This window comes from Microcaecilia unicolor, chromosome 2, assembly GCF_901765095.1.
Source record: "Microcaecilia unicolor chromosome 2, aMicUni1.1, whole genome shotgun sequence".
Classification (NCBI taxonomy): domain Eukaryota; kingdom Metazoa; phylum Chordata; class Amphibia; order Gymnophiona; family Siphonopidae; genus Microcaecilia; species Microcaecilia unicolor.
In genome coordinates, this window is record NC_044032.1 from 183,198,431 (window position 1) to 183,215,998 (window position 17,568).

At 41.4% G+C, this 17,568-nt stretch overlaps 1 protein-coding gene across 1 annotated transcript in view; it reads right to left on the reverse strand.

The window, feature by feature from the left end:
- Positions 1-1,016: 1,016 nt before the first annotated feature.
- Positions 1,017-17,568, reverse strand: part of PPIC (peptidylprolyl isomerase C) — a 47,421-nt gene continuing 30,869 nt past the window's right edge. Inside the window, exons 3-5 of the mRNA XM_030193542.1 lie at positions 10,201-10,294; positions 3,858-4,042; positions 1,017-2,127 (exon numbers count right to left, since the gene is read on the reverse strand). Coding sequence (XP_030049402.1) covers positions 1,993-2,127; positions 3,858-4,042; positions 10,201-10,294 — 414 coding nt within the window. The 3' untranslated portion in view covers positions 1,017-1,992. The remainder of the gene's footprint in view (positions 2,128-3,857; positions 4,043-10,200; positions 10,295-17,568) is intronic.

Sequence of the window (17,568 nt, forward strand, 5' to 3'; positions counted from 1 at the left end):
GACTAGTCTCTTTTGTTACACAGCAGAGTTGGTTAAGGAACCAAACCAGTTTGATTCTGTTAACTAACTTACCTTTGAAGTGTTAGATAAAAATAAATAAAAAGAATTGTGCTATAGCTTTATCTGGGCTTAACTGGCACAGTATTGAGCATGGAGAAGACAAATCTGCAAAAGAAATACTGCCAAAATATTTTGGCACAAACCTTTAAACTAAATCACAATTATCTTGAAAAATGAATGCACTGGTGATAAGCGAGTCTGCTTATGCAGAGACAAACCTAGAGGTTAAAGAAAAGGTATCTGCGTTTGCAGGGAACTCTTGTGGTATTGTCTCTACCAGCAAGTTTAGTATGGAATGCTGTGAACCATGTATTACTTTTCCTTTTTAAATGAGCCAGTGTTTTTCTAAATCATTTCCATATTGGTGTAGAACTAATGTGCCAACTTGTACAATGTGCATTCTAAGAGTCTTAAAATTGTGTTTAGCAGATTAACAGCCAGAAGGTAGTTGGACGATAAGAGATGCTACAGTAGTTCACAAACATGGTTCTTGGGATCCCACAGCCTTTTAGGATATCTGTATTGGATACAATTGAAACATTCACACAAGTCTGTGGATATTCTACTACTGTGGTTAAACACTTTTATAGCACTAAAAGGCACATTTAGCACTGGACAGACACACAAAATACAACAGTTCCTTCCTTATGGAACTTAGTCTAGTTGAGACACACTCTTCATGACAATTTTTAGTGATGAATAACTTAAGTATTACAGTACAAACATGTTTAAGAAGAGATGGTCAAGAAGAGTTAGGGATTTTGGATTTTAAAATGTCCTGAAATCCAGCGTGGCTGTGGGTCCCCAGGACTGCTATGTAAAACTGCAGCTCTGTTGTAAAGGAGCCAATGGATTAAATACTTATAGAATGTATGTGCACAACTGGACAATGAGATGTATCATGCAATAAATTCCAGCATAATACCTGGCGTGAGCTTTTCTTTTTTTTTTTCAGTAAAATCACATCTGATTTGTGCATGTGTGTATTCAGTTTAATAACAAAACATAAGAGGCCGAAGTGAATACATTTTTAGTTGAACTGTGTACAAAATGCAGAATTCCACTGAGCTACACATCACATAGGTGAGAAATCCAATGATCTTTGACCTTTTACTAAAGCTAAAATAAAGATTTAAACCTAACAGTTGTTTTTATCCAGGTTAAAAAGAGATCTCCAATTTTGTATACAACAAAATTCTGTACAAAAGTACTTGAAAAAGACATTTGTGAACAGGTGTTTTGATAAATTGTGCATCCCTGGTTTCCACATGCCAGGTAAGATAATGGAGGGGGAGGGGGGAACCTCAACTGGAACCTGGCATGTGATGCCATGAGTCATCCTTTGTGACTAGACAGGGATTTTGCCCCATGTTTCATATCATCTAGCCCAGTTTACTTATTAGGACCATTATCACAGTGCTAGTCTTCCTCCTAGAACCCTGCAGTCATAAGCACTAAGTCTAGCCACTAGGTGTCACAGTTGCCCAATGACTTGAACTACCCCAGCCCTATCCTCATCTAGTCCATTGTCAGCACTGATCACTGCAGAAACCCCAGCACTGTTTGGCCTGTACAGTGGGGGAACCCAACCTCAAAACTGAATCTAGGTTTAGGGCCTGGCAAAGTACATTACCACTAAGGCTCTTTAAAGCTATTTTTTAAAAGGAATAAAAGCATCTAGTCTTTTAAACAAACAAAAAAACAGAAGGTATACAAACACTTTCAGTTACAATCACTTTTTGAAAAATGCTTATATAACCTAAACCATTAATGCCATAGTATATACTTAACAAGTCAAGTTGTTGGAAAGGAAATTTGTGTTCCTTACTCGTCTCTGGTGGCTGGTATTTTTTTGGTGTGCTGTAAGAGTTGCTGGGTTTAAAAAAATTAGTACTCATGTACATTGTTTTCTCTCAGTGTCCATCACTGTTGCTAGTTTTTCCACTCATCTATTTCTACCACAAATGGTTCTTTGACAGTTATTTTGCCACTATTAACAATCGTACAGTCTTGAACAGGACGATCTTTAGCATCGGTCTGTTGAACTTCTATTGCATAGACTACAGCCTGTTGAAAGAATACACAAAGAACATAAACATTAATCTCCTTTCATGTCTTGGCATATGATTATTTCATTTTTTGAATCAGCGTGCCAGGAAAATATAAGGCTCCAGTCATTCAAAGGTTTATTCTATTTAGTATCCAAGAGGAATATCCCATGTAGTGGCATCAGACCATTCATATTGATGGCTATTGGGTGTATCTAGGGTTTCTATTTTTGTGGCTATAATGTGTAAATTTTGATGTCTATTTGAATTAGGGATTTTTTTTAAGGGTGCAAAATATCAGTGTTTATTTGATAGGTACTACTGCTCGGTAGCTTTCCTGGTTAAATCAAATATATACATTTCTGCAGCTGAGGAGTGGAGAATCCAAGGCAGGCTAGGGAAGTGCTGTTTCCCAAGGTCTATCCAATAAGCATATATATTATTTTATTTTCCTTGGAGGTGTTATATCGATGTTAGTTAAAATCGCAAATCAGAAATCCTAGGTATAGACGCAGTATACACAAAAATTACAGACACATAACTTGTCTACCTATAGTCTATAAGCTATTCACCGCAACAGATGCTGATCGAATATACAATCATAACAACTCAAGGGAACAAAGACGTGGGCTCCTCCATTTCATTTCATTTGTGTGTATGTATGTATGTATGCTGGACAAACCAAAACAAAAGGGCGAAAGGGGTAAAAATGGTTCCTATTAAACACTATACCAAACATATGAAGGAGACAGACTGTGTGGGTTATATAGATGAAAAGGTATACAAGGTCTGCCTTGGCACTCCTTATTCATTGCCCCACCCCCCCAGTGCAGGCATGCTGTATTCTGGCATGCCACGGAAGCAGTTTTCACTTAAGACACTGGGCTTGGATGTAAAAAGCATTTACTGAAGAATACTTGAGATAACTGTTTTTGAAAAGGAATTATGTTTTTTAATTGATTTTTGAACATTTATTAAATGGCATATATGTTTTTTTTTAAATGTTTGATGGTACAGTTGAGACAAAATTACATATGGTTTTGAAAGTTATAAGCTTTAATTCCAGGTGTATGATTACATTGCTATCTCTGCCAAAGAATTGGGCCCAGTTAGGCAACTGGTGAATGCTAAAACAGATCTTGTACGATACCTTTTCATTTATTAATCCTATATTATCAGTCCCCTTTGTCTGTTATATTTCCCATAAATGGTTCCACCATAATTTGTTATACAAATATAAGACTTACATATTTTTTAATATATGAGAAACTGGCAAACTATCCCCACAGGCATGCTTGCCTGGAAAGTACAGAGAAGAAAACTGCACATTTTTCTAAATAGGGTGGAAGTTTTGGGACAGCAGCTCTGAAAATGCTATATTTTGCAGCTGTTTAGAGGCTGTAATTATTATGGCAATTTGCAAAGCTGTAAATAATTTAACTCAAGGGTAGGAAGCCACAACACACAGACATTGCCAGTTTCAATTCTGTTAAAAAAAAAAAAATCTGACTGCCCTTGATAAATGCTGATACTTATCCTGTAATCAGCAGATCTTCTGCTTTCTAAGAAAATTAAGCCTGGTATTGGACAATTTCCCTTTCCACCCCCTCATTCTGGAAATTTCTGCTCAAAAAAATAAGTATCTCATCTCCACTTCTCCAGGCATCACTGCAATCCTGTGACCATATGCTCTACTTCAAAACATTTCCCTTCCCACTAGTGTACCTTTCTCTGCACAGGAACACATACCATGCCCTCTAGGATTTTGCCAAACACCACATGTTTTCCATTCAACCAGGAAGGTTTGGTCATAGTGATGAAGAACTGGGAACCGTTGGTATCTGGACCTGCGTTGGCCATACTGACCCAGCCAATGCCATAATGTTTAAGTTTGAAGTTTTCGTCTGGAAAATGTTCCCCATAAATACTTTTACCTAAGACAAAATATAAATGGGAAAAAATATATGTACTACCATCTTATTACATTCAGCAGAAAGTAAGAAGAAGTTTTAATCATGGAGATATGTCAGAGTGTTCTTAAGAAAACCTTTACAAAATAAATTGTTGGGAAGTTGATTTAAAAGTACATACCTTGCTAAACGCCTCTCCCCACTTCCTTTTAAAAAAATTTTTACATAGGTAAATCATGCCAAATCTATACAGGCCTAGTTTATAATAAGGTTCTTGTAAGACTATGAGCTAAATCTTGGCTACAGCTGGTGCCTGGTCGAACATCCATTAGTAGCACAAGTTCCTATTTCTAGAATGGAAAGTTGGAAGGGATATCTGCTGCATTGTAATGCATTTGTTTGATACGTTAAATACAGCAGGGATTCTTAAACCCTCTCGAGGTCAAACAGGGTGTGAAGAAGGGTGTCGAAATTTGAGGTAATTTATTGATACTTTCTAGACAGTGAAGGCAGTTATTAGGACAGTTTTCAAAGGAATTTGCCTGAAACAGACTGCATGCATGTGACGATATGCATGTCGTGTAGTCAAAAAACACAGTTTTGAAACAGCAGCATTTTCACTAAGGGTTTGGTCCAAGCTCCATCTGCAGTTTCAGACGTCACAGCCACAGCTTTTTATTTTGTACTTCTTTGCATACACTTCCCCAGGTTGCATAATCATGTCTTGGTGACAAAGGCTGTGACCTAATGACTGAAATTACTGAATTGTTGTTACAATGCTTCTGAACAAAATGTTTCCTAGAATGTATCATTTGTAAATGATCATTTTATTCAACAACATTATACAGAAGCTATCTAGCATTGTAGATTTAAGTGTGATTTCTTTGGTAATATAACTGAGCACTACTGTAATTTTATTTATTTGTTACATTTGTATCCCACATTTTCCCACCTATTTGCAGGCTCAATGTGGCTTACATAGTACCGGAAAGGCGTTTACAGGTTCCGGTGTGAACAAATACAATGTGATGTTATGGTAAGATGAAGTTTATATGGCAGAACCACAATAAGAATCATAGAGCGGAAGAGTAGAGTTATGTTCATTAGATGCTTTAGTTTTCTTGTGTAGCCAAGTTCAGGCATTTAAGTTGGATTGGAAGGGTATGCCTACAGGATGGTTTTTAGTATTTTCCGGAAGTTTAGGTGGTTGTACGTCGTTTTCAAGGCTTTTGGTAGCATGTTCCAAAGTTGAGTGCTTATGTAGGAAAAGCTGGATGCATAGGTAGATTTGTATTTAAGTCCTTTACAGCTTGGGTAGTGTAAATTTAGATATGTTCGTGTTAAATCAGATGCATTTCTGGTTGGTAAGTCGATTAAGTCAGTCATGTATCCAGGCGCTTCGCCGTAGATAATTTTGTGAACCATGGTGCAGATTTTGAAAGCAATGCATTCTTTGATAGGGAGCCAGTGTAATTTTTCGCGGAGGGGTTTTGCACTTTCAAATCGCGTTTTTCCAAATACAGTGATACCTCGGTTTTCATCGATAATCCGTCCGAAAACAATCGTCGAAATCCGAAACCAACAAAAACGGAGGCAATTATTTCCATATGAATAAAAAAGCTCCATGGTGCGACCACACCTTGAGTATTGTGTTCAATTCTGGTTGCCGCATCTCAAGAAAGATATAGTAGAATTGGAAAAGGTGCAGCGAAGGGCGACTAAAATGATAGCAGGGATGGGACGACTTTCCTATGAAAAAAGACTAAGGAGGCTAGGGCTTTTCAGCTTGGAGAAGAGAAAGCTGAGGGGAGACATGATAGAGGTATATAAAATAATGAGTGGCGTGGAACAGGTGGATGTGAAGCGTCTGTTCACTCTTTCCAAAAATACTAGGACTAGGGGGCATGCGATGAAACTACAGTGTAGTAAATTTAAAACAAATCAGAGAAAATCTTTCTTCACCCAACGCATAATTAAATTCTGGAATTCGTTGCCAGAGAACGTGGTGAAGGCGGTTAGCTTGGCAGAGTTTAAAAAGGGGTTAGACGGTTTCCTAAATGACACATCCATAAAGCACTACTAAATGGACTTGGGAAAAATCCACAATTCCAGGAATAACATGTAAAGAATCTTTGTACGTTTGGGAAGCTTGCCAGGTGCCCTTGGCCTGGATTGGGCGCTGTTGTGGACAGGATGCTGGGCTCGATGGACCCTTGTTCTTTTCCCAGTGTGGCATTACTTATGTACTTATGGATTTTACTTGGCTCTCCAATGTTAGGTTACGGCCCATTATAACGCCGAGGATTTTCAGGCTGTCTGAGATAGGGGAGGGTGTAATCTGGGGTGTCGATACTTGTGGGGTTGTCCGTGCTGTGTTGGGATGAGAGGATAAGACAATGTGTTTTTTCTTTATTGAGTTTTAGTTGAAATGCATTTGCCCTTGAGTCCATGATGTTCAAGCTTAGCTTGATTTCGTTGATGATTTCTGTCAAGTTTGGTTTTGTAAGGAATGTATATTATGACATCGTCTGCGTAGATGAAAGGGTTAAGGCCTTGGTTGGATAAGGACTTGGCTAGTGGGGTCATCATTAAGTTGAAGAGGGTCGGTGGTAGCAATGATCCTTGTAGTACTCCACAGTCTGCTTTCCACGGTGATGATATGTTTGAGTTTGACTTTACTTGATATGTTCTTGTGGTTAGGAAACCCTTGATCCAGCTGAGTATGTTTCCACTAATCCCGAACTTGTCTAGTAGTCTTATTAATATGTTGTGGTTTACCGTGTCGAATTGGAGGAGGAGGATGTTTTTGCCTATTGCTATTTCTTGTTTGAATTTGGCTAGGAGAGTGAGTAGTATGTTTTGCTGCTATGGAGGGGGCGAAATCCTGACTATGATTTGTGTAGTATTGAGAATTTGCTTATATAATCTGTAAGTTGTTTGCTTTCCATCAGTTTGACTACCAACGGGATGGATGCTACTGGTCAGTAGTTAGTGATTTCATTTGGTTTTTTTCTTGGTATCTTTTGGTATTGGGGTGAGTAGAATATTGCCATTTTCCTTGGGGAAGAGACCTTGTTGGAGCATGTAATTTAGGTGGGACGTGAGGTCTGTTATGAAGCGATCAGGGGCAGATTTCAGTAGGTAGCTGGGACAGGTATCTAGTTTGCAGTAAGAGTTGGAGAACTTCCTGATCGCCTGGGTAACTGTTTCGGCAGTCAAGAAGGCAAAGTTCGACCAGGTTCGGTCAGCCGGGTATTCACCAGAGGTTGGGTCCAGCTCATTAAGGAAGTTTTTGATGTCAGTATTGTCTTGAGGTAGCGTGTTGCATAGGTTTATGATTTTTTCATTAAAATGCTTGGCGAGTTTATCTGCAGGTGGGATGTCTGTATTCATTGTAGTGACCAAGTTGGTATCTAGGAGTTTATTCACGAGTTGGTATAGTTTTTTCGTATCTTTGTGATCAGTCCCTATTTTGGTTTTATAGTATGATCTTCTGGTCTGTCTTATTGCGTATTTGTATTTTCTTTGTATTTGTTTCTAAGCATTGTATGTAAGATCATCTTTTGTTTTTTTCCATGCTCGTTCAAGTTTCCTGTATTGTGTTTTAAGTTTTTTCAGTTCTTCGTTGAACCATGGTATCACGTTGGTTTTGTGCGACGTTCTTGTTTATAAGGGAGCTATTTCATCTAATATTCTTTCGCATCTTTTATCCCAATCTATGAGGTAGTATATGGAGTGCGTTTGTGCTGTCCATTCATTATTGTACATCAGTTGCCAAAATGTTTTCATGTCTATTTGACCTCTTGTGCTGTAGGATGTTTGTTCTTGTATTTGTTGTAGTCCTTTCTTCCGCCAGGGTAGTGATAAGTTTAGTTTGTAGTGGTCGGTTCAGGGTGTTTCTGTCCAATTAATGTCTGTTATTGTTAGGTTCTGGTCTTTTGAGAGTTTATGTGAGATGAGATCGAGTGTGTGCCCTTTGATGTGGGTTGCTTGCATTTGTGGCCAGTTCAGATCCCATAAGTGGAGGAATTCCTTACATTCTCGTGCGTTAGTAGAGTTTGTGTCTTCTAAGTACGGGTTGATGTCTCCTAATACTAGTATATTGGAGTTAGTTACATATGTATTTGAGATGAAGTCCATAAAGTTTGTCTGGCTTTTGTTCCAATTACCTGGCGGTCTGTAAAACAAGATATAATTCAAATGATCACGTAGGGTTTTGTTGTGGATTCTAACTGAGGCAATTTCAAGTTGAGGTGTTATGGACTCGGCGGTGGTGAAGTGGGATCAATAGATTAGTGCTATTCCACCACCTCTCTTTTCCTTTCTAGTTCAGTGCGTGATTTTATATCCTGGTGGGCACAGGTCTAGAATTAGGGGGTCCTTTTGGTCATGGATCCAGGTTTCAGTGATGAAGAGTAGGTCAAGGTTTTCTGACATGATCCAGTCTGTGATTATTTCTGTTTTATTTACAGCGGATCCGGCGTTAATGTAGCCCACTTGGATTGTTTGGAATGGGTCTTCTGTGTTTGGTATTGTATGGACTTTTATTAGCTGTCGTGTCTTTGTTAAGATGGGTTTCTTAGGACCTTTCTTTCCTTTCTGCTGTGATTGTCCACATGTTGGTGTTCTTCGTTTGTTAGAGCTGTTGTCAGTAGGATGAGGGTGTGGTGTATCTAGTCAAGCTTTGATGATTGTGTAGTATTGGTATAATGTTGCTTTCTGATAATGGGGTGGTTAATGTTAGGTGGATCAGTGTTAAGGAGTAGACTGTTAGAAGTAGTTTTAAGGTATTCATATTGGTTTCTGCTCACTATGAACTACTAATAAGACCGTGTTGTGGTGATTGGGTGCGTGTTAGATCTTAGGCTGGATATTAAGATGGATATTGAGATGAACTTGGGAAAGTCTGCTGCTGGTTTCTGGGACAATCAACATAAAATCTGTTTCACTCCCCTAAGATGTAGCCAGGCGTTCGCAACCTGGACTGGCCACTACCGGAAACAGGATCCTGGCCTCGATCCTCGATGGAACTACAGTCTATTCCATTGTGGCCATTCTCATGTTTAAGGCTTTTTTTTTTTTCTTTCCTTCTTTTCAATCCCGACTCTTTAAGCAGATTTTCTTCTATTTGGTAGGCACTGTCATAGGAAAGGCTAGATCGGGTTCACAATCCCTCCGGTTTTAGACAGATACAGTGCAGGAGACTATAGCTTTAAGGCACGCTTCTCCTGCCAAGAAAGCCCCCGTCTCCCTCACGTGTTGCCCAGTCCTAACCTGGTTCTCCGATGTCGGGTCTCTTGTGGCTCCTCAGCTGCAAAGTCCCAGTCTCCTGGGGTCCCACCCGCGGTCTCTCCACTTTCCGCAGAAGAGCAGGCAATCTGCTCTCAATTCCCCTCCCGCCCGTAGAAGCGGGCGGGCCACTCCCAGCGCAGCCGCCAGCTCGTGTGGAGGGGAACAGGTCCGAGTGGACCTAATCCTCTCGGTCCCTCGCGGCGTGGTGCTAACTGAGCGGTAATCACCAGTGTACATACACTGACAATTACCGCCCGGTTAACGTGTGAGACCTTACCGCTTAGTCAATGGGTGGTGGTAAGGTCTCAGGCCCAAAATTGACACACACTGATATTTATTCTGCCACATGTCCATTTTCGGTTAAAAAAAAAATAAAGGCCTTTTTTGCAGGCTTGCTGAAAAATGGACCTGCGCGCGCATCCAATACATGCGCCTACACCAGCGCAGGCCATTTTTCGGCACACCTTAGTAAAAGGGCCCCTTAGTTTGTGAGCCCACTAGGGACAGAGAAAAGTGCTTGTATGTAATATATAAATATATATACCGTTTTGTACCACAGAAAGGTGTGGTTTATCAAATCCATGACCTGTTACTTTTGACTCCCTGTGTGACCTTGAGCAAATCATTTCAGGGTCCTTTTTACTAAACTGCTAAAACTGGCCTTAAATTTGTTTGTTTGTTTGTTTTTTTACCATGGCTGTAAAACTTGATCTTCTATTTTTTTCCATTAATGGACATGCAACACATTACGCTCATGAAAAGCACATTTGCACCTTTAAGACTGGATCAGCCAATATTTCTGCACATACCTGAATAAAATCTAGAATTTATTAGCTCATTCATTAAGCCAGACAGACTATTTTTTAAGGGACAGTATAGTCATATGTTACCTCCTGTACCATCTCCAACGGTGAAATCTCCTCCTTGAACCATGAAATCCTTTATCACTCGATGAAATTTACTTCCTTTGTAGCCATATCCTTTCTGAAAAGAAATGAATAAAGATAGGTTTAGGGAGTCACACCCTTATTAAAGATAAATGTGCTGTTTTTGAAAAGAAAGAGTAAACATAAATCTTATTGTACACTAGTATAAAAGGCCCGTTTCGGTAGGCAATGAAATGGGCGCTAGCAAGGTAATCCCCCCCCCCCCCCCGCAGCATCCTTCCTGTCTCCCCTGCCCCCTCCTGCAGCCACCCATCTGGTCTCAGGACCCCCTCCTCACCAACCCTCCTCTGCCCCTGCAGCCACACATGTGCAGCGGCCCTCCTCTCTCCCCTGCTCCCCCTGCAGCCACCCATGTCCAGTGACCCCCCTGCCCTCCCCTGCAGCCACCCATCTGGTCTCAGGACCCTCTCCCCCCCTCCCTCTTCCCCGCCCCCCCCCCCCCGCAGCCATCCATGTCCAGCAACCCTCCTCTCCCCCTGCAGCCACCCATGTCCAGCAACCCTCCCCTCCCCTGCCCCCCTCCAGCCACCCATGTCCAGTGACCCTCCCCTCCCCCTCGGCGCATTACCCAAGCCCCTACCAATCAGCTCTCAGTGCCCCCCCCCTCGGCGCAACACCCAAGCCCCTCCGCCCCGGTGCAGCAACCAAGCCCCTACCCCCCCTCGACGCATCACCCAAGACCCTCCCCCCAGCGCATCACCAAAGCCCCTACCCCCCCTCAGGCACATCAACTCCCACGCCACCCGCAGCCACCAATACTAACGCTGTCCGGCCGCTGCTGCTTCTCCTGTGGAGCAGCAGCGGCCAGTACAAAAAGAAAAAAGCCAAAAAAAGATTTTTAACCTGAAACGTGGCTCCGTAGACAGCCATCTGGCATTGGCTTTCATCTCTGCAGACGCTCATCCTCTCCCCTCTGACGTCGCTGCGCTCCTCCGGGGTCTTCCTGCAGGGGCAGTGACGTAGAGGGGAGAGGAGGAACGGCTGCAGTGACGACAGCCAATGCCAGATGGCTGTCTACGGAGCCGCGTTTCAGGTTAAAAATCTTTTTTTGGCTTTTTTCTTTTTGTACTGGCCGCTGCTGCTCCACAGGAGAAGCAGCAGTTGCCGGACAGCGTTAGTATTGGCGGCTGCGGGTGGTGAGGGAGTTGATGTGCCCGAGAGGGGGGGGGGTAGGGGCTTTGGTGATGCGCTGGCGGGAGGGTCTTGGGTGATGTGTCGAGGGGGGGTAGGGGCTTGGGTGCTGCGCCAGGGCGGAGGGGCTTTGGTGTTGCGCCGAGGGGGGGCACTGAGAGCTGATTGGTAGGCAGGGGGAGGAGTAGGGAAACATGCTCCGCGTGTTTCCCTACTCCTCCCCCTGCCTGGTTCGCGGTTTTGCAGGGTAGGGGCTTGGGTGTTGCACCGAGGGGGGAGCACTGACAGCTGTTTCCCAGGCAGGGGGAGGAGTAGGAAAACACGCGGAGCGTGTTTCCCTACTCCTCCCCTTGTCTTGGAATCAGCTGTCAGTGACATCACTAACGTCAGTGCATTCTAAACTGCCTAGCAGACCACCTCCGAGGAAGCCACGGTACCAGGCACATTAGAACGTTGGAGGTGAGGATTATTATATAGGATACCTGATTTATTTAAAGAACTGCCACTGTTTCAGTGGCATTAACTTTAGCAACAGTAAGAGATTTTGTTTTTCAAAAAGTGTTATTTCTCAAGCAGAAAATTAAAGCAAATGATAGCTATAGTGCTGTCTTCCTTTTAACCTTTCCCCTCATGTATGCATTCCCTTCCTGTTTCCAATTCATGTGCCCAGATGTAATACAAGTAAAATTCACCTAAGAAGAAAGGCGAATGAAGAGTGGACTGTATGCTTAAGAGTCAGTTAAGGGCACCAGTACCCAAAATAGCGCCATAATCTGTATTCTGGTAGGAAGGGTACTATATAGCAAATTTCATATAGGCACAATGAGCGTCTGCTCAAGCTTACACTCTAAACAGGTATCCAGGGAACCTGTAGATAAAGTGAGTTTGTGTGGCAGTAGAAGAACTGGGATTTGACTCCTGGTTTCCAGCCTTATCGCTCAGCCAACTCTTTATTTATCAGGAGCCATTTTGGAAAATAAAGTTGAGTGCTGCTGAATTAATTTTTAATTTGTTGATTGGGACCATCAGAGTCAGCCAAAGGCCTTGTTTTAAAAAGAATCAGAGAGGTATCAAGAGATGAAGGGGCCTTTTACTAAGCTGTGTTAGGTGTTAAATGCAGCCTAATGCACCAAAAATGGTCTAACATGGGACATGCTAAAGTGTTCCGCATTAGTTTTGCCATAGGCACACGCTAACCACATGGTAATTATTTTTTTAGGTGCGCCTAGAACATGGATAACATGGGAGCACTTACTGCCTAAAAAATAGGTGTTGGTAAGTGCTCCCAAAAAATAGAAAATCAGGGTTTTGCAGCCACAGTAAAAATAAAAATAAAGGCTTGGTGTGGGGAAAAACCTGAGTAAGGGCGCACTAAGGCCAATTTTTTACAGCAGCTTAGTAAAAAGGATCCTGAAATGATTTCCTAAGGTCACACTGGGAGTCAAAGGTAAAGGGTCATGGATTTTGATATACCACCTTTCTGTGGTACAACCAAAATGGCTTGCTTATATATTACATACAAGTACTTCTCTGTCGCTAGTGGGCTCACAATCTAAGGGGGTCTTTTACAAACCATTATATTCCTATGGGCATCTCAGCGTTTACAGCCAGCTAATTTTTACTGCGAGCTAAACATGCTGGCGTGGCTTTGTAAAAGCCCCCCTAAAGTAGAACTATTGAATGATAGATTACTGCTCTACCCACCAAGACCACTGGTCATTCTTTTGAGCAGGCAGATTCGGCCATGGCACTGTGTGATGACCAACTCCCTCCCTATCCCCCAGTTCAAGGGGCTGTGAAAAATGCCTCCAGGATGTCCCTACTCTGGATGGCTTGAAGCATAAAAGACCTGAAGCAGGAATCAAACCAAATCCCTCGGCATGGAAGTGCACAGATATGACATGGATCCACCAAGCCAACCTTGATTTATGCAAGCCAGGGGTTCTCAACCCAGTCCTTGAGATACACCTAGCCAGCCAAGTTTTTAGGGTATCCAAAATTATGCATGAGAAATTTGCATGAACTTCCACCATTCTATGCAGATCTATCTCCTGCATTTTCATTGCAGGTAGCCTGAAAACCTGACAGGTTAGGTGTGTCCTGTAAGTAAAATAAACATAGAACTCAAAACAAGGACACCATATTTCTTGCAGTGACATGGATAAACTTGCCAGATCAGAGGTTCCTTCTTCTCTGATACCACAAGGATACCAAAATGATTAGCGCAACAAATATTTTTAATAAATTGAAGTATTTAACATACCAATGCAGGCGATAAAGGTTAAGGAGTGCATGCAAGGCAGAAGTGATGGTACAGCGCACTGGATTGCTGGGAAATGTTTACATTATAGATGTTTTGGTGCAGTTATCTGAAAGGTATTTAAACATAAAATATATGTTTTGTTACAGGATTAAGCAGAAGAGCCGTTAACTTCCATTGTCAGAGTAAGCATGCTGACTTGATGCAAAGGTTCTTAATGCTGCCCTTATCTCGTGCCATGCAGAAGCAATTAAAGGAGAACTCAGATTTTCTACACAGTGATTACTCTTTCACAGCAAGTGCCCTAATTATTTTATATAATGCCTACTTGTTAATAAACACGTAAGACTTAAAACTGCTCTTAACACTTATGTCTTTAAGGCCCCCTTTTACAAAGCCATGTGGCAATGCCGACACAGCCCATTCACTTAAAATAGACTGTCGGCATTTGTAAAGGGAGGGAGGCTAAACAAGTATTCCTTATAACCTGACTCTTACTTTATTCTTTCCACATTTCTATACTCACTTGTTGCAGTACATCTCTGTTATTTACCTACACACACTTCCCCCTTACATGTTTGTTTATGGCTCTGTAATTTAGTTTAATTCTTATTTCTTCTCTTTCCCTATTGTATGTGTTTTTTGTCTTCCCTGTTTGCCTTGTTTGTATTTTAATTATTTTTTATTTTGCTTTTTAAATATTTTGTTAACCACTTAGAAGTATTTTTATATGATTTGCGGTATATCAAAAATAAACAAACTTAAAAACAAAGTGATTTAAAAATCTATAATAAAAAAAGTATAAAAATATCCCCAGAAATCAGTTTTTTAAAACATTCGATCAATAACATTTAGGGGAATAAAATTAACAATCGGTTCAAATCTTCAAAAGAATTTGGTTTTCCTTTCTCTGTTGCAGAGGAATAAGGTTAGGAAGTTTGACATATTTAAGTCTGGTTGTTAGATTACCAACATTATTACAATAATAAAAAAATAAAAAAAGATTGTGAATAACAAACATTGCTTTATAAGTACATAAGTATTGCCATACTGGGAAAGACCAAAGGTCCATTGAGCCCAGCATCCTGTTTCCAACAGTGGCCAATCTAGGTCACAAATACCTGGCAAGATCCCAAAAATGTACAAATCATTTTATACTGCTTATCCCAGAAATAGTTTTAATATCCAGTCCCTATTGGGCTCTAGCACAAAATGTACAATTAAGGTGGCTGGTATAGACAGCTCATCTCTTTCAATAAGCTGAGTCACATTCAAAACATCAAATGAAATGTCAGAGCCAAGTGTCACTAGTTGCCCCCTTTCTCTCCTAACAAAAGGTGGTATATAATAAGCTCTTGATATTGGGGGGGGGGGGGGGGGGGAACAAGGTTTTTCTGGAATCTTCAGTATTTACAAAAAATATCTTTTTTAAGTTAGATGGAACAACCAAGGATACCTTGGGAAACTTAATGAAACACAGAGTCTGCTCATGGACTGTATTTTTCAAATAGACCCGAAAACATTCTGGCAACAAATATACTATAGCGAATGGACAACACAAACGGACTCCATACACTACCTCTCAAACTGGGACAAAAGATGCAGAAGCATACTAGACAAAATAGCACCCTTACAAACAAGAACATCACAAAGACATATCTCGATACCATGGTTCAACGACGAACTGAAAAAACTAAAAACACAATACAGGAAACTCGAAAGAGCATGGAAAAAAATAAAAGACGAACACACGCTCAACGCTTGGAAACAATTACAAAGAAAATACAAATACACAATAAGACAGGCCAAAAGGTCATATTACAGAACCAAAATAGGACCAGACTACAAAGAAACTATACCAACTCGTAAACAAACTACTAGACACCACCTTGGTCACCACAACCAACACAGACATCCCATCTACACTCGCTAAATATTCCAATGAAAAAATTGTAAACCTGCGCAACACACTCCCTCTTGACAATACTGATATTGAAAACTTCATTAACAGTCTGGACCCAACCCCTGGAGAATACCCAGGGGACCGAATCTGGTCAAACTTCGCTCTCCTCACCACCGAAACAGTTACCCAAGCTTTCCATAAGTTCTCCAACACTCACTGCAAATTGGATACTTACCCCAGCTACCTAATAAAATCCGCCCCCAACCGCTTCATAGCAGACCTCACATCCCACCTATACTACTTACTCCAACAAGGTCTCTTCCCTAAGGAAAATGGCAACATCCTACTCACCCCACTTCCCAAAGACACAAAGAAAAAGACAAGTGAATTCACCAACTACTGCCCAGTAGCATCTATCCCACTAGCAGTCAAACCGATGGAAAGCATGGTAACTAAACACCTCGGTGATTACATAAACAAATTCTCAATCTTACATGAATCACAATCAGATTTTCACCCCCTCTATAGCACTGAAACAGTACTCATTACAATCCTGGCCAAATTCAAGCAGGAAATAGCAACAGGTAAAAGCATACTTCTCCTTCAATTCGACATGTCTAGTGCATTTGACATGGTAAACCATAATATACTACTAAGACTCCTAGATTACTTCGGTATTGGTGGAAACATACTTAGTTGGATCAAGGGTTTCCTAACCACCAGGACATAAGTGAAATCAAATTCAAACATATCACTGTGGAAAGCCGACTGCGGAGTACCTCAAGGGTCACTACTATCACCAATCCTCTTCAACCTAATGTTGACACCACTAGCCAAGTCCTTATCCAACCAAGGTCTCAACCCATTCATCTATGCAGACAATGTCACAATATACATACCTTACAAACATGACCTGACAGAAATCACCAATGAAATCAAGCTCAGCCTAAACATCATGAATTCATGGGCAAATGCATTCCAACTAAAACTCAATACAGATAAAACACACTGTCTCATCCCAATACAATACGAACAAACCCACTAATATAAACACCCCAGATTACACCCTCCCTATCTCAGACAGCCTGAAAATCCTCGGCGTTACTATCGACCGTAACCTTACACTTGAGAGCCAAGTTAACTCTACAACTAAGAAAATGTTCCACTCAATGTGGAAACTCAAAACGTGTGAAACCATTCTTCCCGAGGGAAACATTTCGTAGCGTGATACAATCTATGGTACTAAACCATGCAGACTACTGCAAAGGAATGTACGCGGGATGCAAAGAAGAACTCAAACTTCAGACCGCTCAAAACACAGCAGCCAGGCTTATATTTGGAAAAACGCAATTTGAAAGTGCCAAACCCCTCTGAGAAAAACTACACTGGCTACCAATCAAAGAATGTATTGCTTTCAAAATCGGCACCCTGGTCCATAAAATTATCTACAGCGAAGCCCTGGGCTAAATAACAAACCTCATAGACCTAGCAACAAGAAACACAATCGGATCACCACGAACATACCTAAATCTCCACTACGCAAGCTGCAAAGGACTCAAAAACAAATCAACTTATGCATCCAGTTTCTCCTACATAAGCGCACAACTGTGGAACGCACTACCAAAAGACGTGAAAACAATGTACGACCACCTAAACTTCCGGAAATCACTAAGAACCAACCTGTTCAAAAAGGCATACCCCGTTGACCTAACTTAAGTGCCGTGTCCAACTCTGCCACAGGCCTTCAGCTCCCCTCCCCGAAAAGCACCGGTCTGGAGTGCAGGGTCTGCCAGGACTTCACACTCAGTCGACTTACCTCCCCCCCAGACTCGCTCACAGCACGGCTCCTGCACCGGTTTTTTCAACACTGCTGGTGATAAACCAATCCATCGGTCCGGAGGCCACAGGAACAGATGGCACCATGGAGTAGGTATGCATTTTCTTTTTTTTTTTGTCAAAAATCACTATAAAGACTTTGTTATGTATACATCCAATACTTAAATCCAATATTTAAAAA